Here is a 26,771-nt window from a genome sequence, read left to right on the forward strand (position 1 = left end):
ATACTATAAGTACACACTGTACTATACATACTACACAGTACATACTATAAGTACACACTGTACTATACATACTATAAGTACATACTATAAGTACACAGTGTGCTATACATACTATAAGTACATACTATAAGTACACACTGTGCTATACATACTATAAGTACATACTATAAGTACACACTGTGCTATACATACTATAAGTACATACTATAAGTACACACTGTGCTATACATACTAAAAGTACACACTGTACTATACATACTACACAGTACATACTATAAGTACACACTGTACTATACATACTACACAGTACATACTATAAGTACACACTGTGCTATACATACTATAAGTACATACTATAAGTACACACTGTGCTATACATACTATAAGTACATACTATAAGTACACACTGTACTATACATACTACACAGTACATACTATAAGTACACACTGTACTATACATACTACACAGTACATATAAAAGGCTGCAGGGGAACATGGTCTGTACTTGCCTATGGAACTCCACTATTAAACTTTACTATTTACCCCGGGGCAATAAAGACAAACGTTAGCAAGTTAAATAACCCACACAAGGCAGATCTGTATAACAATTGTGTATTTAATATCACATAAAACACATTCAGTACTTAAAACAAGCGACGTCGATCAAATGTATGTACAAAGCTTTACATGTGTTTGAAGTACAAACAGGACCTTTCAGCGGGCGAGATCCTTTCCCCCCAATGCATCGGCCACTTACAGGTTTCAACAGATATTTTTTATTTATTGATGTTATCATTGAGCTGTTGGCACATCTGACCTGGAGCATAAAGGAACCTACAATGATAATGATTCCCTATGTATAACAGTCATTATTTCCCCTTTAATGGTGATTGGGCAGTTCCCTGACTCCATGATGGCGATGCAGTGTTGCATTATATACCATAGAGAGAATGCCTTACTTGTAAAGGGAATATAAAGCCTATTTTATTATTCAGTATATTCCCCATTAAGCATTAAAATGGATGTTCTCAATAGGAATGATTCTCAAATACTTCAGGTTTGTTTCCCAATTACAGTTCAACTTGTGAGCCAATCGTATTTTCCTCTACCTGGACTGGAGTTTGGATAGAATTAGAGACCAGCAGAACCTCAAATGCATAGATAAAGCAGTTGCTTGAAACACCTTTGTTCCATATCCATTTGCCACCAAAGCAAGCTATGTACAATGCAAGGCAAGAGAAGAAAAAGACATGGAGGGCAAATCTTTATGGCAGTGGAAGATACATCTTCATGGTCTTGTAGGACGTATCTCCACGACACAGAGTGATGTATTTGGAAAGGGATATCTTCACAACACCGGAAGGATGAATCTCCATGACATTGGAAAATGAAACTTCATTGGAAGATGAACCTCATGACACTGGAAGAGATGTCTCCATAACAACAGAAGATAGGCCACCATGACAAAAATATGCATAGTCCCATGACACTGGAGGATGTATCTCCATGACACAGCAAATATAGCTCCAGGACATTGAAAAATGGATCTCCATTACTTTGGAAGATGTATCTCCATGACACTGGAAAATGTATCTCCAGGACATTGGAGATGCATTTCCACGATACTGGAAGGAGAACTTCCTCCACACTGGAAGACGTATCTCCGTAGAAGATATGTCACCATGACACTGCAATATGTATAGCCCCATGACACTGGAAGATGCATCTCTGTGACATTTGCAAGATGCTATCCATTACTTTGGAAGATGAACCTCCATGACACTGGAAAATGGATCTCTAGGACATTGGGAGATGAACCTCCATGACATTGGAAAATGTATCTCCAGGATATTGGGAGATGAACCTCCATGACGCTGGAAAATGGATCTCCAGGACACTGGAGATGTATTTCCAGGATACTAGAAGGAGAAGTTCCTCCATACTGGAAGACGTATCTCTGTAGAAGATATGCCACCATGACACTAAAATATGCATAGCTCCATGACACTGTAAGATGAACCACCATGACACTGGAGATACACCACCACCATGACATTGGAATATGCATATTGTGTCACTGGAAGACTTTATTACAGACCTATCTGGATGGTAACGGAAGACATATCTATACAAGAAGGGGAAACAAATTTGACATCCTAAGAAGTTTCTAACATAGACAACAAAGCTGAGTGGTGACTCCTGGAGAGTAATAAGGCTTTGGAATCCCTTCTTATATCGTTGCTGTGTCCCTGGAATATATACAGTCCCTTCGCGGCAGCGGAATCAGATTCTGTCCTTGTTTTTGACATCTGCCAGTTTGATATTTTCTTGTTCGGTGGATTGAGGAGTTTGTGCAGGCTCAATGTGGCATCCGATCATCAGCTGATAGACTAAAACTCCAGTAAAGGCTCCCAGTAAGGGCGAGACGATAGGCACCCACCACCACTGGTTCCCGGCCCTGGAATGAAATCAAAATAAACCTTAATATCTTAAATATCTATAAGATCCTGCAAGAATTTCAGATTTTATTGCCATTATGAACACTAATGTATAAGCATTCCTGATTGGTTCCCTTGATTTTATGTGAGTTGACACCACAAACTAGAGGTTTTTGCCTTCAATACTGATCTTAAAAGGCCAAGTACTACTGGTTTTTGATGGGGCAACAAACTTGACCCAATGCCTGCCAGTTTTTGTCTTCAATACCGATCTTGAAATGCCAAGTACTACTGGTTTCTGATAGGGGCACCAAACCTGACCCTAATGTATAAGCATTCCTGATTGGTTCCCTTGATTTTATGTGGGTTGACACCACAAACTAGAGGTTTTTGCCTTCAATACCGATCTTGAAAGGGCAAGTAATACTGGTTTCTGATAGGGGCACCAAACCTGACCCTAATGTATAAGCATTCCTGATTGGTTCCCTTGATTTTATGTGGGTTGACACCACAAACTAGAGGTTTTTGCCTTCAATACCGATCTTGAAAGGGCAAGTAATACTGGTTTCTGATAGGGGCACCAAACCTGACCCTAATGTATAAGCATTCCTGATTGGTTCCCTTGAGTTTATGTGAGTTGACACCATAAACTAGAAGTTTTTGCCTTCAATACTGATCTTAAAAGGCCAAGTACTACTGGTTTTTGATGGGGCAACAAACTTGACCCAATGCCTGCCAGTTTTTGTCTTCAATACCGATCTTGAAAGGCCAAGTACTACAAGTTTCTGATAGGGGCACCAAACCTGACCCTAATGTATAAGCATTCCTGATTGGTTCCCTTGATTTTACGTGAGTTGTCACCACAAACTAGAGGTTTTTGCCTTCAATACCGATCTTGAATGGCCAAGTACTACTGGTTTCTGATGGGGCAAACTTGACCCAATTTGTGCCAGTAAACCCCTGGGGATAGGGATACCTACATGCCTCCTACTGCCCTAAATGCAACCATTAAAAAAAAGTGGGTGGATTTAACCCCCTCCTAGACACTTGCTGTTCCCTTCTGTGTTTTCTCCTTCTTACAACTCCAGTGTTTGTTAATTTGACTGGCAAACCTAGAAATTAAACGTTATGCAAAGTAATAGAGCCTTTTTTAGGGTTCTTTATGGATGACGACACAGAAGAACCCCACCCATGTTCCATAGCCAAAAATAGTCAACACCCCAAAACAGCATGGCTGCCGTCACTCTCTCTCTAATTTAGGTCACTGAGTAATTAGTGATTTTGCAATAACTTGCGCAAGGGATTCCAAGAAGTTATGGTCTGTTATTCCAAGCAATGGGGAACTGGGGACCATCTGGAGATGGCTGAACTACAACTCCCACAGCACCCGGCAGGGCACATGACTGTGGTTGCGACATTCCTGTGCCATTCATGCAACATCATGTCTTGGAATTTCCTACTGGCCCCTGACTTGCCTTTCAGACAAAAATATTAGCTAAGGAATTCCTTAGACAAGGTAAACACATCAGGGAATTAAACTCTTTATAACCAGATCAGGGATCCCCAACCAGTGGCTCAGGGGTAACATGTTGCTCCCCAACCCCTTGGGTGTTGCTCTCAGCGCCCCCAAACCAGGGAGTTATTTTTGAATTCCTGACTTGGGGGCAAGTTTTGGTTGAATAAAAACAAGATTTAGTACCAAATAAAGCTGATAGGGTGCATTGAGGCCCCTAATAGCCAATCTTAGCCCTTATTTGGCTCCTCCATGAACTTTTATGGTGCTTGTGTTGCTCTCCAAGTCTTTTTATATTTGACTGTGGCTCGAGAGTAAAGGTCGCCATACATGGGGCGATTCGGCAGCTTATCGGCCCATGTAGGTGCAGAAACGACGGCAATGCCCGACCGATATCTGGCCTGAAATTGGCCAGATATCGATCGGGAAGTTTAAAAGATTTAGGCCATAGCCGCCATTAGAATTCGATCATTTGGCCCCAGGGAATTAGCCTACATTTGCCCGATATCGCCCACCCGTAGGTGGGGGATATCGGGAGAAGATCTCGAAGAATCTTAACATGTATGGGCACCTTAAGAAAGGTTGGGGACCCCTGCCTTAAGGTGGCCATACACGTAAAGATCCGCTCGTCTGGCGAGGTCGCCAAGCGAGCGGATCTTCTCCTGATATCCCCACCTACGGTTGGGCGATATCGGGCAAATGTAGGCTAATTCGATCATTTGCCCCTGGGGCCAATGATCTAATTATATTGGCGGCAATGGGGCAATCGGTTCGGTGACTGCATCAACGAGCCGATGAGGTCCCCAATCCGACTAAATCTTTTAACCTGCCCAATCAATATCTGCCCAATTTCAGGCCAGATATCAGTCAGGCACGCCCCTTGTTCCTGCCCCTACACGGGCCGATAAGCTGCCGAATCGCGCTAAGGGACTGATATCGGCAGCTACAATGGGCCTGTGTATGGCCCCCTTTAGACAGTACAGTAAGAGTGAGCTTGAATGGGACTTTATGAGAAATTGGACTGTGAAGGAGGAATGGAATAAAAAGGCTGCAAACTTCAGTATCAAGGGAAAGTAATGTTGATGGAAAACAAACACTCACCAGAAGACTTCAGTGCCCCATCCGGCCAGAGATGTGAAGAGCCGAGGCCCAAAGTCCCTGGCGGGGTTGACGGCGTAACCAGAGTTGAAGCCCATGGAAGTCCCAATGACGAGGACAACAAACCCCACGGTGAAGGCTTCCAGCCCACGAGGGATCGGGTTATTGTTTGGATCAACAATGGCCAGAACACAGACAATCAGAGCTGCGGTTCCAATGAACTGTAAGAGAAGGAGGAGGATTGTGTGAGGTTCTGGTATTCCTTATATTCCTTATATTCCTAATATTCCTAATATTCCTAATATTCCTAATGTTGCCTCAGTCTGACATTCTGTACTTTCAGGAAATTGCCATGATTCAGCTTCTGGAGTTTAGCCATGTACCCTCTACCCCTCCAAATGGCACCACGGCCACCTACCCTGCTGGCCGTCAGTTTGTGTGGAAGTACCACACCCAGCGCCCACCTGAACTGAAGGCTCTCGGCATGCTGGGAGTTTAGCCATGTACCCTCTACCCCTCCAAATGGCACCAGGGTCACCTACCCTGCTGGCCGTCAGTTTGTGTAGAAGTACCACACCCAGTGCCCACCTGAACTGAAGGCTCTCGGCATGCTGGGAGTTTAGCCATGTACCCTCTACCCCTCCAAATGGCACCACGGCCACCTGCCCTGCTGGCCGTCAGTTTGTGTAGCAGTACCACACCCAGCGCCCACCTGAACTGAAGGCTCTCGGCATGCTGGGAGTTTAGCCATGTACCCTCTACCCCTCCAAATGGCACCACGGCCACCTGCCCTGCTGGCCGGCAGTTTGTGTGAAAGTACCACACCCAGCACCCGCCTGAACTGAAGGCTCTCGGCATGCTGGGAGTTTAGCCATGTACCCTCTACCCCTCCAAATGGCACCACGGCCACCTGCCCTGCTGGCCGGCAGTTTGTGTGAAAGCACCACACCCAGCACCCGCCTGAACTGAAGGCTCTCGGCATGCTGGGAGTTTAGCTTAACCAAAAACTGAAAGGCCACAAGTTGAGAAGTTGCACTTTATAGGGGCCACATAAAGCCTCAGTTGCCCGGGGCCCAGCCATAAGTCACCACAAACCCGGGCTCATTTGTACCTAAGTCCCAGGACTGTGAGCTGCTTTGTTAAACTGTGACTTTAACCCTTTCTCAGCAGTGACGTTCATGGCAGGTTCCTCCTGCTCATTGGGTCAATGTGAGATTTGTTTTCCAGAAACAATGAAAGTATTGAAATATGAAATGGAGAGAGGTTTGTGCGTCGCTCACAAGGTCACACAGTAACGGCGGCCGCCGGGGGGATTGGGTTACACGGAACAGCCCCAAGGTGAGTGAGAGCCGGCAGTACGGCCTTATAATAAAGGGCTCGATTGTCAGGGTTCTGGCGGTTCCGTTCTGGCAGGAGCGCCAAGTTCCCTTCCTGTTGATTAACATAATGTCACATCCCAAATAAAACGAGGAATAAAACGAGGCAGAGCTTAAAGGAGACCCACGTTCAGATGAACATATATATGTGTTTGTGGGTGGAATTTCTTGAAATGTTTACATTTGTCTGCCCCAACCCAGTGCAGTTACCCCTGAAGTACTGACGGCCTAGTGACCCTGTAATTCCTTACTATAGAGGACGCCATTTTGTGTGTGTTCCTGGGTGCTGGAACAATGGGAGAAGCTTCTTGAATTGTAAATATAACCCACGGCTGACTTAAGCAGCCTTTGGGTGGGGGAATAGGAGGTGATGTCACACAGGGGCGGGGAAATGAGTGGGTGGGTAGGGAAATGACCAGAGTGGGTGGGGGAATGGGTGGGGCATAGGCAGGGCAATCCTTATAAAGGTGGCCATACATGGGCCAATTGTAGCTGCCAATATCAGTCCCTTAGACCGATTCAGCAGCTTATCGGCCCGTGTAGGGGCACCAACGACAGGCCTGCCCGACCAACCTCTGGCCTGAAATCGGTCAGATCTCGATCAGGCAGGTTAAAAAATGTAGGCAGATCACAGACCCCATTGGCTCGTTGATGCAGTCCCCAAACCGACTGCACCAATTACCGTCGTTCCAATTCGATTGTTTGGCCCCAGGGCCAAATGACCGAATTAGCCTGAATTCGCCCGATATCGCCCACCCGTAGGTGGGGATATCGGGAGAAGATCTGCTCGCTTAGATCTTAATGTGTATGGCCACCTAAAGGGGGAATGTGACAGCGGAGAGGATCAGGGAGGGGATGAATTTATAGGGTATTACAGCAATTACCTGTAATTATTCCAACCATAGCTAGATTTACCAGTTGGGCCAGTCAAATACCGGTAGGGTGGCACCCCTATCAGTGGCACAGGGGAGTAGGGCAAATAACTTCTGATGGCAAAACAAAACTTTGGAACGTGAATGTCTGTGGGTAAGGCCGGTGTCGGAGGCACACAACTCCCTGCACCCTGCTAACTCCCAGCACCCTGCTAACTCCCTGCACCCTGCTAACTCCCAGCACCCTGCTAACTCCCTGCACCCTGCTAACTCCCAGCACCCTGCTAACTCCCAGCACCCTGCTAACTCCTTGCACCGTGCTAACTCCCTGCACCGTGCTAACTCCCTGCACCCTGCTAACTCCCTGCACCCTGCTAACTCCCAGCACCCTGCTAACTCCCAGTACCATGCTAACTCCCTGCACCCTGCTAACTCCCAGTACCATGCTAACTCCCTGCACCCTGCTAACTCCCTGCACCCTGCTAACTCCCAGCACCCTGCTAACTCCCTGCACCCTGCTAACTCCCAGTACCGTGCTAACTCCCTGCACCGTGCTAACTCCCTGCACCGTGCTAACTCCCTGCACCCTGCTAACTCCCAGCACCCTGCTAACTCCCTGCACCCTGCTAACTCCCAGTACCATGCTAACTCCCTGCACCCTGCTAACTCCCAGCACCCTGCTAACTCCCAGCACCCTGCTAACTCCCAGTACCATGCTAACTCCCTGCACCCTGCTAACTCCCAGCACCCTGCTAACTCCCAGCACCCTGCTAACTCCCAGCACCCTGCTAACTCCCTGCACCCTGCTAACTCCCAGCACCCTGCTGACAGTGGAAGGCTTAGGTGTGTGGATGCCAACTGAGGGGACTTACCTGATCAAAAAACCCATTTATAAGTGTCAGATGCTCCGATGGGAATGTGGTGAAGATGCCGGCCGTGCCATTTTCGCCCATTACAAAGAGTTGGTCGTTTCCAAAGAACCAAATGGCATCTAGAAAGGAAGAGATGGGAGAATATCCGTAAGACAAGGTGGATGTGGTTATGATATATACAAGGGCAGGGGTTCCAGAACTGGTATTTAGGAAGCGGAACTATTGCAGGTCCAGTCCAGGGATTGTAGGAACTGGGGGGGGGGGGGTCTGGGAGGGATCAGTCTGTCCTTCTGTCCAGCACCTTATAACTAGGTCTCTGTCTGAGCCCAGAAGTCGATGGGTTTCATTTATTTAGTTTTTTCTTTTATAGTTAGGAATTTCAGCAGCTATCTGGTTGCTAGGGTCTTGTTTACCTTAGCAACCAGGCAGTGGTTTGAGTGAGAGACAGGAATATGAATAGGACAGGATATAAATATAAAAATAAGGAATAATAAGTAAAACTAAGAATAAAATTGCAAGCTCAAGAGCAATAGTTTTTTGCCTGCCGGGGTCAGTGACCCCTATTGGAAAGCTGGGAAGATGTACAAGAGGAAGGCAAATAATTCAAAAACAATAAAAAAAAATACATAATGAAGACCAATTGCAAAGCTGCTAACAATAGGACATTCTATAACATACTAAAAGTTATAGTTAAGTCTACTTCAGCGTTATAAAGGTGCACATTGGCTGTGTAGGGGTCACATGGTATAACTGAATCAGTGAAGACAAAATGGGAGGAGCTCCCCCTATAACCTTTTTGCTTTTGCCTTCATTTGTGTATGGAATCAGTTAATCACTATTAGAAATCATTGTAATTCTATCTAAATACACTCAGCATTTTGTTCGGTGGGGGTTTGGGGGGGGGCAGGTCAAGACAATGGATCCTCTCGAGTCCCAGAGAATAGGCGGGGCTTTGATTTGCCAACAGATAAAAGATGGCGGCCCACATCATGAACACAATGGGACAGAAAGGAGGGCTTCCGTCTGTGTAATGGTGTAAAATACATTGTTTCCCACACAAGTGAGTGATATTTGTCATTGTCGGTGTAAGTGGCCCTTGCAGAAGTATTATAGGGCGATTCCACTCTCACTCGGGAACCAGGGGATAATTCCATATATAAAAGCTTATCTGGAGAGCTGTTCCCTGCGAGTACAGGAAATGGAGACTATTGGGAAATGGAATGAGGAAGATGGACAATGAGGAGAATAAGAATGAAGGGAAATTCTGATAGGAGCCGTCATACTGCTCTGCTTATCTCTTTCCTCATTGGCTGCCGTACACCCTTTCCTCCCAGCGCTTGTAATTTAATTCCCCCACACCCAGTACGTAGCAAGCACCTACTGGGCCCAGGCTTATCCACCAAGGAACGTGCCTGTTACCCAGAGTAAATCCCAGAGCAAATCTCTATCTCTAAATGACCCTGTTACACAGCAAATAATTCCCTCTGCCATTTAACCTTTTATTCCTGAACCAACAAATGTATTTGTAGCTGTAATATTGGTGTGTAGGCGCCATCTCAGTGCCTTGTGCCTGAGTCTGAGCTTTCAGCCAGCGCTACACATTAGAACTGCTTTCAGCTAACCTATTGTTTCTCCTACTCCCATGTAACTGGAGGAGTCCCAAGCCGGACTTGGATTTCTTACTATTGAGTGCTATTCTGATACCTACTGGGAGCTGCTATCTTGCTCCCTTCCCATTGTTCTGCTGATCGGCTGCTGGGGGTGAGGGGGGGGGGATATCACTCCAACTTGCAGCGCAGCAGTAAAGTGTGCCTGAGTCTGAGCTTTCAGTCAGCGCTACACATTAGAACTGCTTTCAGCTAACCTATTGTTTCTCCTACTCCCATGTAACTGGAGGAGTCCCAAGCCGGACTTGGATTTCTTACTATTGAGTGCTATTCTGATACCTACTGGGAGCTGCTATCTTGCTCCCTTCCCATTGTTCTGCTGATCGGCTGCTGAGGGTGAGGGGGGGATATCACTCCAACTTGCAGCGCAGCAGTAAAGTGTGCCTGAGTCTGAGCTTTCAGTCAGCGCTACACATTAGAACTGCTTTCAGCTAACCTATTGTTTCTCCTACTCCCATGTAACTGGAGGAGTCCCAAGCCGGACTTGGATTTCTTACTATTGAGTGCTATTCTGATACCTACTGGGAGCTGCTATCTTGCTCCCTTCCCATTGTTCTGCTGATCGGCTGCTGAGGGGGGGGATATCACTCCAACTTGCAGCGCAGCAGTAAAGTGTGACTGAAGTTTAAAACAGATTACAATGCAGGATTCTGCTGTGGAATCATTGCTGATTTTGCCTGAATTTACTCATCACGTATTCCTGGGCCAAAAGCTTACACTGGCACAATTTCTTCAGAACTGGCACTAGTAACATCCCAAGGATCCGCACCCCTCTCGCCCTGCCCTTAGGGGGAGCAATTAGTCAGGGGTGACTCATGTACCCTGCAGCTTTGGAACAGTTTTGGCGTTGCTGGCGCTTACCCAGTTCTGTGCACCCCAGTGCAACCAGCACCCCCATACTGTATTATACCTGTCATAGAGGCACCCAAATTTCACTTTGTAGAAAAGGCAGAAGAAAGCAAATAATAGAACAAACAAAAAGACCAACAGCAAAGTTGCTTAGATTATGTTTCTCAGCAGCTGACATTATATGGAAAGGAACTTGCAATTAGTGATAATTGAATAGAACTTACATTTTGGGCTGTAACTTTGATTTAGTGGGTTATTTATGGAATCATGGAAGTACCGCTGCCCCCCCTTGTTCTTTCCAATCCGGATGAGGCTGAAAGTTGTAGTTTAACCTGGAGAGTCGTAGCTTTGCTTTCCCTATTGGCCGATTCATTAAAACCCAAATTTATATTTTATCCCAACTATACCCGAGAATATTCCTAAGAACCACAAATAGTTGGTTTTTATTAAAGAAAAATCCTAGAAAAGTCGCCAGAAAAACTCAATATTCAGAGTTTTATTCTCATTGAAAATAAATGGAACAATGTGATTTTTGCCAATTTTTTATTTCACTATTTCAAATTATGCCCCAGAAAATGCGTGGTTCTGTAAAAAAAAGGTGGTGTCAAAAAGGGCATGGTTGCGTCAAAAAGGGCGTGGTCATGGCAAAAGGGGGTGTGGTCATGTCTAAAAGTCGTTCTGAACTACCCGTATTTCGCTAATTTTCTGCTGTTTCATGAATTTTTCTGGATTTTCGCAAATTTTTTGGTTTAACGGGACAGATTTATTACATGCAGAAATAACCTGCTGTGCAGCTGCCATTTTAGCTTGGTCTTGGTAGCTTCTGTGTAGCAGCCCTGGCTCCTGGGAGCTCAGAATACACAGAGGTGGGAGGGGGGAGCAAATCCTGATGGGAGGGGGTGGGGGAGGGGGAGGAGGAGAAGGGAAGGGAAGGGAGGGGGAGAGAAGATCAAACTAAGCAGACTCGTGCCCGTACCCGGAAGAATTTTTCTGAGAGCAGGTCTGACACAGAAAAACATGGCAGCACAAAAAAGGAAAATAAATTGTGTTTCTTTTGATAGAGGACTCAGTGCAGTGTTTCTGTGAGTGCTTATGGTTGTATTTACATAGACCTTTCTGATAAAGCTTATTAGTTTCTACCATTTGTTCTCCTTCGAGAAGAAAAGTCACTCGAGTTATTTTATTCACATCTCAAACTTGCATTTTGCTAAATCTGCCCCCTGATGTCAGGACTGTACATACTGGTCCCGCTGCTTGGGACCCCCTTACCGTAATACAGGCCGTAGATGATGCCGGCACCGAGGAAGGCTCCCAACGTCTGGGCAAAGCTGTAGATGGGGAACTTGATCCAGGGCTCTCTGGCCATGATGCACAGGGCGAAGGTCACTGCCGGGTTCAAGTGGCCACCTGCAATATATGCGACAGGTGAGATTTATTATTTCAGCGGCAGATAGAGACCCCCCCGTCCCAGGCCGATGTTTTACTAGACATGTTCGTACCTGATACCTGTCCGGATATTAAAATCCCAAGCATGACGGCAAATCCGAAGGCCAGATTGACAGTCAGGAATTGTCCGTGGGATCCCTTACTGAGAACCACCTGAGCCACAGAGCCACAGCCAAACATCTGCAGGGGAGAATAAGCCAATCAGAATAAGCCAAGTCAATTCCCATGTCGGCCATATTGGATTTTGGAATGAATACGTAACCAACAGACAGTTTATATTATACTAAGTGGCCTATTAAAGAATCTCCCCAAACTGGAATATATATATCAGTAAATATTGCCCTTTTACATCCTTTCCCTTGAGCCGCCATTTAGTGATGGGCTGTGTGCTCCCTCAGAGATCAGCTGACAGGAAGTGATGCAGCTTTAACTGTAACAGGAAGTAGTGTGGGAGCAAAAGGCAGAACCCTGCCCATTCATTGGCTGATGGGGCCTAGCATGTATGTGTGCCTTGGCTTGTTTGTGTGCACTGTGACTCCTATGATCCCAGGGGGCGGCCCTTAATTCTTAAAATGGCAGTTTCCTATTTAGGATTACCCAATGGCACATACTGCTAAATAAGTATATTTATATGAAAATGGTTTATTTAGATGAAGCAGGGTTTTACATAGGAGCTGTGAGCAAGTTCTGACGTGTGATCACCTAACATGTATGTAATTTGTACAGCCCAAGTGGCTCCAGAATAAATCAGCCCCGGAATGTGTTTGATGTTCTTTTATTATTCTCTTTTATCTTTCAGTCTCTGTATCTATCAGGTTGGTAAGTCTGTGCCTGAGGAGCAGCTGGGGCTGAGAAATAGATATACAGTATTTAAAGAGGTAGTTCAGCTTTATACAATGACCTATTCTTAGCAACTTTGCAATTGGTCTTCGTATAATATTTTTTATTGTTTTTGAATTATTTGCCTTCTTTCCAGCTTTCAAATGGGGGTCACTGACCCTGGCAGCCAAACCCTATTGCTCTGTGAGGCTCCAGTTTTATTGTTATTGTTACTTTTTATTCCTTATCTTTCTATTCAGCCCCTCATTCTTTCATTGAAACCACTGCCTGGTTGCTAGGGTAATTAGAACCCTAGCAACAGACACATGCTGAAACTGCAAACTGGACAACTGCCAAACAAAAAAGCATTCAAAAACCACAAGAAATCAAAACTGAAGACCAATTGCAATATCAAGCTCCCTGTCATACTAAGAGTTAATTTCAAGGTGAACAACCCTTTGAAGCCCAGTGTAAATATAGATATTAATCAAACGCTGAGGATGAAAGACGTGACCCAGTAATAAAAACCAATATGTGGCTGTACCTGTTATATTACACCCATATGTTCTTTGCTGTGCAAATCTGGACACAAAATGACTCTTGTTAAAAAGCCAAGCTGGCACATACTCGCTGTATTTAAAGGGGAAGTTCTCCCTCAAGTTTTCATGTGTTAAAGAATGGACAATTCGTAGCAACTTTTCAATTGATTTTCATGTTTTATCTGTTATAGTTTTTGAATTATTTCTCTTCTTCTTCTGACACTTCCAGCTTTCAACTAGGGGGTCACTGACCCCGGTAGCCTCTGTGAGGCTACAATTTTACTATTATTGTTACTTTTTATTACTTATCTTTCTATTCAGTCCCTCTCCTATTCATATTCCAGTCTCTCTAGGGTAATTTGGACCCTAGCAACCAGGTAGCTACTAAACTAAAAAGCTAGAAAATTTAAAAACCATAAATAATGAAAAATGAAGCCCAACTGGCTGCTACCGACTGGATCTAGAAGACGATGACTGGCATATAAACTGGCATCTCCCATGTTATGGCTGGCACATACCTCCTGCATTTATCAGTAGATGGTTGCAATGAAGCGTTGCGTTTGGGTTGGGTAACCTACAGTCTCTCCAGCTAAGGCTGGCTAACAAGTACTTGGTCGCTTCAGGTAAACAGATGACAGAATGTTTTGCCAACCCAGGCGCCACACTGAGTGCCAGGCCTACTGAGTGCCACATTCCTGTATAAGGGAATTCATTATAATAAAGTGACTGTGTCTGAGCTGTACCCAATCATCTCTAAGTTGCGCTAAGACATGGCACGGCTAATGTGTCAGGCATCTCATACAAGAAGTTATTAGAGTTGGATTTTACCTTCCCATCAACCACCACCACCACCATGGAATTATGGGTAGCATAGACACAATACAGGCTTGCAGGCCACCGTACATCATGTTTCCATCTTCTCACCATTCCCAAACCTCTAAAGGCTCAATAATCCCATTGTTTGTACCCTTAGAGTGAATGAGCCCCATTACCGATTCCTAGTCTGCCCTGACCCTCCCTCTCCAACCGCTATACCTCTTGTCTCCTTATGAGATTGTGCGGCTCTAAATGCCTTGCAGTTACATTCAATCCCACCCAGGGTCGGACTGGGGGTGCATCAAGGCTGCCACCGCAAGGGCCTGCCCCCCCCAAGGGACCCCCGCCATGGTCCCCAGCCCTCCGGGCCCCTGCCGTCCACCTACCGCCCTCCCCCGGGTGTGCATAGTTACGCATGTTGGGAGAGGGGGACTTGCGGGCCCTGTCATGCCCAGCAGGGATTGGTTCTGGCCCAGTCTGACCCTGATCCCACCTGTTCCACTTCTATATCTTTCCAGCTTTCAAATGGGGGTCACTGACCCCCCAACAGCCAAAAACTATTGCTCCGTGAGCTTACAAATGTATTATAATTGTTACTTTTTATTACTTATCTTCCTTTTCAGCCCCTCTCCTATTCATATCCCAGTCTCTCATTTAAACCGCTGCCTGGTTGCTAAGGTAAAAAAAAGGCCCTAGCAACCATAAATTTGCTGAAATTCCAAACCAAAGTGCTTCTGAACAAAAAAACTAAATAACTGAAATAATGACAACCAATTGCAAACTGCCAGAATAACAGTGCCTACATCATACTAAAAGTTAATTTAATGGTGAACTTCCCCTTTAAATCTCTACAGAAGCTCAAGTCACGTACAGGTTCATCTCTCTTAATTCAGTAATTCAGCATTAGCTCCTATTGGATCACTAACTGGCACTTCATACGGCTGCTTTAGTTTCATTGTTGGATTTCCGTTAAGCAGGTCTCTTGGTGCCAGCAGTGCAAATATTAGCGGCTATGCCCAACTGGCAGCCACCCATGTACAACCAGTCCTATAGCCCCCGGCGGGGTATCAATGCCATGATTATAGTCCCCTGGCTCAGGAATTATCCATATGTAAATAACTCAAGTGAATCAAGGATGCCAGTCGTGTAAAGAAGAACCAAATGGGAACAGACTGCATGCTGGGATTCTCAGATCATTCTCTTGATGGGATTCGGGGGTCCCAACACTCAACTTGCCACCCACTTCCATATTCAGCCAATACAAAATCGTTTCATTATGTGCGTTTAATGGAATAACTAGGTTCTGTGTGATGTATATACGGACAGAAGGTTTAGAATGGGGGAACTGAGCTCCTGTTGGTACCGGCTACTCCATGTGGGCCCCATAGATTCCTGGTTCTGATCCATCACAGAACTGTAACCCCCAAGCTCTCGCAGTTGATGGGCTACACTTTTAGCAGACTTGGGAATAAATGTTCCTTTTCAGAGATAGAAACAATCTGTTACATAATGTTTCTTCAATTAAACACTGAGTGTTTGGGTCCTAAGGGCAACTGGCACGGGCGGCTGCAGATCCTGTTTTCCTTGCCACAGACGGTGCCAGGATCCTGTTGGGCTGAGATCCATATGGTTCTACAGGTACAGGCAGGATCCGCCCAACAGCGTTACTGCTACTCTGAACTGGGACCCACTTTCCATGTGGTGCGATTCCCTGCACTGTCCCTAATGAGTAACATGGGCGTACGGCTATCAGAATAAATATCAGCAGCAATTAAACTGAAATAAAATGAGGCCGCAGGCGTTATTTAGTGACTTTCTAAACTACACAAGGGTGCCCTTAGGGAGGGAAAGGGGTAACTGCCCCCCCCCACACACATATTGGTGCCCCCATAATGCAACAGCTGTAAGTAGGAATAGAGAGAGACATCTTGGCAAGGTGGAAATAGTAGGGCAAAATTGAGACAGTAGGGCAAGATGGAGACAGTAGGGCAAGATGGAGACAGTAGGATAAGATGGAGACAGTAGGGCAAGATGGAGACAGTAGGGCAAGATGGAGACAGTTGGACAAGATGGAGACAGTAGGGCAAGATGGAGACAGTAGGGCAAGATGGAGACAGTAGGATAAGATGGAGGCAGTAGGGCAAGATGGAGACAGTAGGGCAAGATTGAGACAGTAGGGCAAGATGGAGACAGTAGGGCAAGATTGAGACAGTAGGATAAGATGGAGACAGTAGGGCAAGATGGAGACAGTAGGGCAAGATGGAGACAGTAGGGCAAGATTGAGACAGTAGGATAAGATGGAGACAGTAGGGCAAGATTGAGACAGTAGGGCAAGATGGAGACAGTAGGGCAAGATGGAGACAGTATGGGAATATGGAGACAGTATGGGAAGATGGAGACAGGAGGGCAAGATAGAGACAGTAGGGCAAGATGGAGACAGTAGGGCAAGATGGAGACAGTAGGGCAAGATGGAGACAGTATGGGAATATGGAGACAGTATTGGAAGATGGAGACAGGAGGGCAAGATGGAGACAGTAGGGCAAGATGGAGACAGTAGGGCAAGATGGAGACAGTAGGGCAAGATGGAGACAGTAGGGCAAAATGGAGACAGTAGGGCAAGATGGAGACAGTAGGACAAGATGGAGACGGTAGGGCAAGATGGAGACGGTAGGGCAAGATGGAGACAGTAGGGCAAGATGGAGACAGTAGGGCAAAAGGGATAGGACAAAATAGAGAAAAAATACAGAGATGGTGATAGTAAGGCAAGATGGAGACATTAGGCAAGATGGTAACCATATGGTAAGACAGAGGTAGCCGGGTAAGATGTAGACAGTAGGGAAAGATCAAAACTGTAGGGTAAGATTGAGAAGGTAGGACGAGATGGAGACAGTAGGACAAGATGGAGAAGGTAGGGCAAGGTGTAGAGAGTAGAACAAGATTAAGACAGTAGGCCAATATGGTAACAACCTATGACCCTTCAGATATTGAATTACAGTTCTTTTCACCCCCTAAGAGCTATCAGACCATGGTTTGGGGAACATTGATATAAAGTGTTACTGTCAGCACCTTGTCCTGCGCTCACCATCTCCCCCTATGGCTCCCAAACACCCTCTGCACCCATAGAATCTCACACTTAACCAATGCAAATGTGCAGATGATCATTATTTGAACTCGTGCCTCAAGCAGCATGCTATGTTCCCCTTTAATCCTACAGTGCAGATGCCCAGCCACCCATAACACCGAGTGTGTATTCTCCTTCCCAGAATTCCCTTCACATAAGATTTCCAAATGGGAACTGGGGCAGTTCCACCCCCACCCACAAAACTAACATGGAGCGCACGTAGATGTGTAACACTCGCTATCGGCTGGTTCCAGAGACGGGTGCTGTGCCCAGAATGAGACGCCCGTGGGTGCCCAGTCACTAAATATACACATTTGTCATCCATCTGCAAACGATCATTTGTAACTTTAAGATTAATTACTGTGATTGTTCCATCCTTAGTTACATGATACAAACACACATGTTGTTTAATGTGATTTGTATCTGTACTAACAGCAGCTTCCAGGGGTAATTGGGCAAATGGTAGAGGAGTTTTCAGACCATCAACTACAACTCCCAGCATCCCTGACAGCTGAAGAGCTGAAGAGTCTTCCGACTCTTAGCAGCTTTCAACTGGGGGTCACTGACCCCGGCAGCCAAACCCTATTGCTCTGTGAGGCTCCAGTTTTATTGTTATTGTTACTTTTTATTCCTTATCTTTCTATTCAGCCCCTCTACTATTTATATATCAGTCACTCTCTCAAACCACTCCCTGGTTGCTAAGGTAATTTGGACCCTAGCAACCAAACTCCAAACTGGAGAGCTGCTGAACTGATTGAAATAATTAAAAAACCAATTGCAAATTGTCTCAGAATATTATTCTCTACATCATACTAACAGTTAAATCAAAGGTGAACAACCCAAAAGGCCTACAGGGGGAAGGGTCTTCAGATCCCCTTCGCTACAAGGGGCAATAAAATAATAAAAAGTTACAGTGAGACCACCCCAGCCTTTCGGGGGGTTAAAAAAAATTATATTATTATTATTAACATTTATTTATAAAGCGCCAACATATCCCGCAGCGCTGTACAATAAGTGGGTTTCATACATTGGACATACAGAGTAACATATAAAGCAACCAATAACCGATACAGGAGGGGAAGAGAGCTCTGCCCAAAAGAGCTTACACTCTACAAGGAGTAACATATAAAGCAATCAGTAACCGATACAGGAGGGGAAGAGAGCTCTGCCCAAAAGAGCTTACACTCTACAAGGAGTAACATATAAAGCAATCAGTAACCGATACAGGAGGGGAAGGGAGCCCTGCCCAAAAGAGCTTACACTCTACAAGGAGTAACATATAAAGCAATCAGTAACCGATACAGGAGGGGAAGGGAGCCCTGCCCAAAAGAGCTTACACTCTACAAGGAGTAACATATAAAGCAATCAGTAACCGATACAGGAGGTGAAGGGAGCCCTGCCCAAAAGAGCTTACACTCTACAAGGAGTAACATATAAAGCAATCAGTAACCGATACAGGAGGGGAAGAGAGCCCTGCCCAAAAGAGCTTACACTATACAAGGAGTAACATATAAAGCAATCAATAACCGATACAAGAGGTGAAGAGAGCCCTGCCCAAAAGAGCTTACAATCTACAAGGAGTAACATATAAAGCAACCAATAACCGATACAAGAGGGGAAGAGAGCCCTGCCCAAAAGAGCTTACACTATACAAGGAGTAACATATAAAGCAATCAATAACCGATACAAGAGGTGAAGAGAGCCCTGCCCAAAAGAGCTTACAATCTACAAGGAGTAACATATAAAGCAATCAGTAACCGATACAAGAGGGGAAGAGAGCCCTGCCCAAAAGAGCTTACAATCTACAAGGAGTAACATATAAAGCAATCAGTAACCGATACAAGAGGGGAAGAGAGCCCTGCCCAAAAGAGCTTACACTCTACAAGGAATAACATATAAAGCAATCAGTAACCGATACAAGAGGGGAAGAGAGCCCTGCCCAAAAGAGCTTACACTCTACAAGGAGTAACATATAAAGCAATCAGTAACCGATACAGGAGGGGAAGAGAGCCCTGCCCAAAAGAGCTTACACTCTACAAGGAGTAACATATAAAGCAATCAGTAACCGATACAGGAGGGGAAGAGAGCCCTGCCCAAAAGAGCTTACACTCTACAAGGAGTAACATATAAAGCAATCAGTAACCGATACAGGAGGGGAAGGGAGCCCTGCCCAAAAGAGCTTACACTCTACAAGGAGTAACATATAAAGCAATCAGTAACCGATACAGGAGGGGAAGAGAGCCCTGCCCAAAAGAGCTTACAATCTACAAGGAGTAACATATAAAGCAATCAATAACTGATACAAGAGGGGAAGAGAGCCCTGCCCAAAAGAGCTTACACTCTACAAGGAGTAACATATAAAGCAACCAATAACCGATACTAGAGGGGAAAAAGAGCTTACAATCTATTACTCAATGCCGAAGGGTCTGGGGAGTAAAAGAGTTTGTGCCGCAGGAGTATAAAGTGCACATAAGATCATTGGCGCCTCCACTCCCTATAATCTTATGGTACCCCAGGGGTGCAAATCCTGGGGAACAAAAAGTACTCTGGCTTCATTAGCGTCCAGCCTTTTGGCCATAGGACTAAGTGTTCCTCCACCTTTCCATTGGTGGTTTTCCTCCGTACAGGGCCCGCCCATTTAAAGAACACTTAGCCAAAGGGCCAAGGACCCCGGCTACTGCCCATTAACCATATCAGCTTCCCTGCCCTGTGAATGTGGGGCTAAAGCACCGTAGCAACCAGGGAGCAGTTGGGAAGCCAGAACAGAAGTTTAATAGTAGAGAGCCTAAAAAGAAATGTAAGCAATTCAACAGCAAGAAGTATGATCAAATGACATGCCCACGTTCAATCTGCTTTCTGTGGTTGCTAGGATCAGTGACCCTGACAACCACAGAGCATTTTCAGTTGCGGGACAGACAGAGGCAGAGATGGGAGATTAATACTGTGATTTGAAAGCTATAAAAACCCAAGTTTCATCTATAACCTACTATATTTATTTATATAAAGGTGATTTTCCCTTTAGGACATGCTGTTCTACATTATGGAAAAACCCTTTATCTGAAAAACCTCAGAGCCTCAAACTTCAATTGGGTTGAAAAAAGTGGAAGGAGCTGTGTGCGCTACAGGTAGCACGGCGTGCAAACAATTAGCCCCGCCCACACACATAAGCCACACCCACTGTGTGCAAAGTCATTTTGCTATTTCCGTCTACTGAACAGTTTGTGGATGCAAAGACCCTTAAATGAAAATGAATTTTCTCAGCTGGGGCTTCAGCTTCTGCAAAGAAAGCCCCCCCCCTGTCCCCCCCGGGGAAGAGGCGGGGTGAATATGCGTGATTGGCTGATAGCCACATCAATCTCAGTAAGTCCTGCCCATTTTTCCTAATTAGGAAAACCAGGTAGAAGGTTTTGACCCGGACAGCCCTTCCGCAAACTAGGTTGTCTGGGTCAAACCCAGACAGGTGGCAACCCTATGTGCAGGGCCCACCGGGGCTAGTGTCTCAGGGGCCGCTGCACCCCCCCAGGGCCCCCAATGGGCTGCCACCTTGCTTGCCCAAGACCTCCGGGCAGGGAGTCACGGGGCAGGCCGAGTCATCATGGTGGCAATTCTATGATGCAGCGATAGTGACTGCCCAAAATACCAAAAACCGGGCTGTCCGGGTCAAAACCAGACAGGTGGCAACTCTAGCCCCCACCACCCATCCGACCCCCACCCCTGAGCTTAAATTAAACATACCTTCAGTGAGTTGGGGAAGGGGGTGCGGCAGTTTGGGGGAGCCCCCTTTGGGGATCGGGTCTGAACCGTGGGGCCCACCAGGTTTTTTACCAAGTGCCCCGGCGGCCCAGTCCGACCCTGATTGCATCGGCTCATTGATTCGGCCCTCTTTCCAACTTCCTATCTCCATCTCACCCCCCTGCATGGGAGCAGCCAGGTTGCCTAGGGTGCCCAGTTGGCTTGGCCCACCCCTGCTGGGGGTTCACTAAAGCAGCTTCTCTTAGGGTGCTACATACTGGGAGCTGCCTGGGGAGGGGGAACCATGGGCAGACTTGCCCCTACAGTACCGAGGGTGCCAATGTGCCTGGCAGTATCTGAGCGCAGGAGCCCTGGCATTAATGGCAGCCTGTAGTGGAGGCAAGTATAGGGAACCCCTGTCCCAATGGCGCACGTTACACTTAGATGCCCTTTTATCCATAAGCAGGTCAGACAGAGAAGCGGTATAAACGCCCAGACACTAATGGGAGTTGGCATAAGGAAATGCCCAGTGAGGCTTTGGGAAGCTGCACTGCCCTGCGATTAATTGGGATTAAAGTGATGGCACCGCCGCCGTCACCCACTGAGTTAGGTAAGTGACTCTCCGACCGAACGTGCCGCTGCCCCATTTATTGTTATTATAGTAATTATAGCATTGCTACATTATGTGCCAGGGCTTCTGCATCAACACAACAAACATCTCATCCCCAAGCCCTAAACTATCCCCGGAGGGGGGGCAAGTCACTGTGTGCCACTGGCATGAAATATTCATTTTTACCCATAAGGGAAAGATCTTGGGGCACCACAGTTCCCAGCATTCCCAGTCAGAATCGATATAATATTCAAAGGGTTCGGGCACCTGTTTCACAATCTGGGAGTTGTAGTTCAGCTACAGCTTGAGAGATGCCTGTTCAATGGAAATTGCTGAACTACAACCCCCAGAATCCTTAGTTACAGCGTCGGGTAAAGGGAACGACTGTTTATAAAAAGTCTGGAACTTTGTCTCCTCATGGAAAGTCGCCACCTTCCCGGGGTAATGAGCCCTTTCTCCCAGTCCAGCTCCGCAGGGAGGTCCAACCCATATAGAACAAGCGCGGGGTTCATAATGTTACACAGTCTGTTTATCTGCAAAACACTGACTCCCCTTATAGGAACTACACAAGGGGGCTCATTGCAACTCAGCTGAGCTGGAACAGGCGCTATTCACAAAGGTACCTATGTCCCGACATGTTCCCTAGCAACCGGCAGGCAGTGCCGACGCACCCACCCCACCTGCTCTGAGGAGCTGAACAGCCAGGAATTAGGGACCCCTTAGCCACTTGCACCTATAGCCCTCACTGGGTAACTATAACCCCAGGAGAAACCCAGGGGTATATATATCTACAGGACAAACCCAGGGGTATATATATCTACAGGAGAAACCCAGGGGTATATATATCTACAGGACAAACCCAGGGGTATATATATCTACAGGAAAACCAGGGTAAATCTCAGGAAAACCAGGGTATATATATCTACACAGGATCATTACAGATCCCCAGGGTATATATCACAGGAAACCCAGGTTACAGGACAAACCCAGGGGTATATATATCTACAGAAACAGGAATATATCTACAGAAAACCCAGGGTATATATATCTACAGATCAAAACCAGGGGTATATCACAGGATAAACCCAGGGTATATATATCTACAGGACAGGGACAACCCAGGGGTATATATATCTACAGGACAAACCAGGGGTATATATATCTACCCAGGGGTATATATATCTACAGGACAACCCAGGGTATATATATCTACAGACAGGGGGTATATATATCTACAGGACAAACCCAGGGGTATATATATCACAAACCCAGGGGTATATATCTACAGGACAAACCCAGGGGTATATATATCTACAGAAACCCAGGGTATATATATCTACAGGGTATATATATCTACAGGACAAACAGGGGGTATATATATCTACAGAAACCCAGGGTAATATATATCTACAGGACAAACCCAGGGGTATATATATATACAGGAGAAACCCAGGGGTATATATATCTACAGGACCAAACCCAGGGTATATATATCTACAGGGGGGTATATATATCTACAGGCAACCAGGGGGTATATATATCTACAGATCAAACCCAGGGGTATATATATCTACAGGCAAACCCAGGGGTATATATATCTACAGGCAAACCCAGGGGTATATATATCTACAGGACAAACCCAGGGGTATATATATCTACAGACAAACCCAGGGGTATATATAGGCAAACCCAGGGGTATATATATCTACAGATCAAACCCAGGGTATATATATCTACAGGCAAACCCAGGGGTATATATATCTACAGGACAAACCCAGGGTATCTACAGGGAGGGGGGTATATATATCTACAGGACAAACCCAGGGGTATATATATCTACAGGCAAACCCAGGGGTATATATATCTACAGATCAAACCCAGGGGTATATATATCTACAGGACAAACCCAGGGGTATATATATCTACAGGACAAACCCAGGGGTATATATATCTACAGATCAAACCCAGGGGTATATATATCTACAGGACAAACCCAGGGGTATATATATCTACAGATCAAACCCAGGGGTATATATATCTACAGGCAAACCCAGGGGTATATATATCTACAGATCAAACCCAGGGGTATATATATATCTACAGGACAAACCCAGGGGTATATATATCTACAGGCAAACCAGGGGTATATATATCTACAGGATCAAACCCAGGGGTATATATATCTACAGGACAAACCCAGGGTATTATATATCTACAGGACAAACCCAGGGGTATATATATCTACAGGCAAACCAGGGTATATATATCTACAGATCAAACCCAGGTATATATATCTATAGGACAAACCCAGGGGTATATATATATACAGACAAACCCAGGGTATATATATCTACAGGACAAACCCAGGGGTATATATATCTACAGGCAAACCCAGGGGTATATATATCTACAGATCAAACCCAGGGTAATATATATATCTACAGGACAAACCCAGGGGTATATATATCTACAGGACAAACCCAGGGGTATATATATCTACAGACAAACCCCGGGATATATATATCTACAGGACAAACCCAGGGGTATATATATCTACAGGACAAACCCAGGGGTATATATATCTACAGATCAAACCCAGGGGTATATATATCTACAGATCAAACCCAGGGGTATATATATCTACAGGACAAACCCAGGGGTATATATATCTACAGGACAAACCCAGGGGTATATATATCTACAGGACAAACCCAGGGGTATATATATCTACAGGACAAACCCAGGGGTATATATATCTACAGGACAAACCCAGGGGTATATATATCTACAGGACAAACCCAGGGGTATATATATCTACAGATCAAACCCAGGGGTATATATATCTACAGGAGAAACCCAGGGGTATATATATCTACAGGACAAACCCAGGGGTATATATATCTACAGGACAAACCCAGGGGTATATATATCTACAGGACAAACCCAGGGGTATATATATCTACAGGACAAACCCAGGGGTATATATATCTACAGGACAAACCAGGGTTATATATATCTACCAGGACAAACCAGGGGTAATATATATTCTACAGATCAAACCCAGGGGTATATATATCTACAGGAGAAACCCCAGGGGTATATATATCTACAGGACAAACCCAGGGGTATATATATCTACAGGACAAACCCAGGGGTATATATATCTACAGATCAAACCCAGGGGTATATATATCTACAGGACAAACCCAGGGGTATATATATCTACAGGACAAACCCAGGGGTATATATATCTACAGGAGAAACCCAGGGGTATATATATCTACAGGACAAACCCAGGGGTATATATATCTACAGATCAAACCCAGGGGTATATATATCTACAGGAGAAACCCAGGGGTATATATATCTACAGGACAAACCCAGGGGTATATATATCTACAGATCAAACCCAGGGGTATATATATCTACAGGACAAACCCAGGGGTATATATATCTACAGGACAAAGCCCACAATGTGACACGGCTTCACGTTACTGCCTGTATTTATAAGACTTGCGTTTATAGTATTATCAGTTTCTCCAGTGCGGAAAATTCTGTCCAAAACGTGTTTATCAGAAAAAAAAATATGAACATGCAAAAAAATTAGTGCAGATAACGGAAATATGTAGATAACCAAATGTAACTGTATGAGCCGCTTGTATCTGACTGCTACATTCTGTCGAGTAAATTCTCAGCCAAAAACAGCCATTGTCCCATGGAATGTGCGTTAGGAGCAGGGAAATTTGGGCAGATCCATGTGTTTCACTCTCACACCTGCATGTGATATTCACCCCATATGTACTGTAATACCGATCCTCTCTGATCCCAGCAGTCCTGCCGTGCTTTATGGCTGAGATTCTAGCTATCTGTATAACAGAGCATTCTGTCACAGTGGCACAGATCCTCTCTGATCCCCCCATAGTAAGCAGCAGTCCTGCCCTGCTTTATGGCTGAGATTCTAGCTATCTGTATAACAGAGCATTCTGTCACAGTGGCACAGATCCTATCTGATCCCCCCATTGTAAGCAGCAGTCCTGCCCTGCTTTATGGCTGAGATTCTAGCTATCTGTATAACAGAGCATTCTGTCACAGTGGCACAGATCCTATCTGATCCCCCCCCCATTGTAAGCAGCAGTCCTGCCCTGCTTTATGGCTGAGATTCTAGCTATCTGTATAACAGAGCATTCTGTCACAGTGGCACAGATCCTATCTGATCCCCCCATTGTAAGCAGCAGTCCTGCCCTGCTTTATGGCTGAGATTCTAGCTATCTGTATAACAGAGCATTCTGTCACAGTGGCACAGATCCTATCTGATCCCCCCATTGTAAGCAGCAGTCCTGCCCTGCTTTATGGCTGAGATTCTAGCTATCTGTATAACAGAGCATTCTGTCACAGTGGCACAGATCCTATCTGATCCCCCCATTGTAAGCAGCAGTCCTGCCCTGCTTTATGGCTGAGATTCTAGCTATCTGTATAACAGAGCATTCTGTCACAGTGGCACAGATCCTATCTGACCCCCCCATTGTAAGCAGCAGTCCTGCCCTGCTTTATGGCTGAGATTCTAGCTATCTGTATAACAGAGCATTCTATCACAGTGGCACAGATCCTATCTGATCCCCCCATTGTAAGCAGCAGTCCTGCCCTGCTTTATGGCTGAGATTCTAGCTATCTGTATAACAGAGCATTCTGTCACAGTGGCACAGATCCTATCTGATCCCCCCATTGTAAGCAGCAGTCCTGCCCTGCTTTATGGCTGAGATTCTAGCTATCTGTATAACAGAGCATTCTGTCACAGTGGCACAGATCCTATCTGATCCCCCCATTGTAAGCAGCAGTCCTGCCCTGCTTTATGGCTGAGATTCTAGCTATCTGTATAACAGAGCATTCTGTCACAGTGGCACAGATCCTATCTGATCCCCCCATTGTAAGCAGCAGTCCTGCCCTGCTTTATGGCTGAGATTCTAGCTATCTGTATAACAGAGCATTCTGTCACAGTGGCACAG

The 26,771-nt window shown here is 45.5% G+C and overlaps 1 protein-coding gene across 2 annotated transcripts in view; it reads right to left on the reverse strand.

Annotated features, from left to right (window-relative positions):
- Positions 1-598: 598 nt before the first annotated feature.
- The window catches only part of aqp3 (aquaporin 3 (Gill blood group)), a 35,567-nt gene continuing 9,394 nt past the window's right edge, over positions 599-26,771 (reverse strand). For both annotated transcript variants that reach the window (XM_012962938.2, NM_001016845.2), the window contains 5 exon segments: positions 12,185-12,311; positions 11,955-12,092; positions 8,170-8,288; positions 5,053-5,270; positions 599-2,458 (listed from right to left, as the gene is read on the reverse strand). In XM_012962938.2, coding sequence (XP_012818392.1) covers positions 2,284-2,458; positions 5,053-5,270; positions 8,170-8,288; positions 11,955-12,092; positions 12,185-12,311 — 777 coding nt within the window. In that variant the 3' untranslated portion in view covers positions 599-2,283.

Source organism: Xenopus tropicalis, chromosome 1, assembly GCF_000004195.4.
Source record: "Xenopus tropicalis strain Nigerian chromosome 1, UCB_Xtro_10.0, whole genome shotgun sequence".
NCBI classification, from domain to species: domain Eukaryota; kingdom Metazoa; phylum Chordata; class Amphibia; order Anura; family Pipidae; genus Xenopus; species Xenopus tropicalis.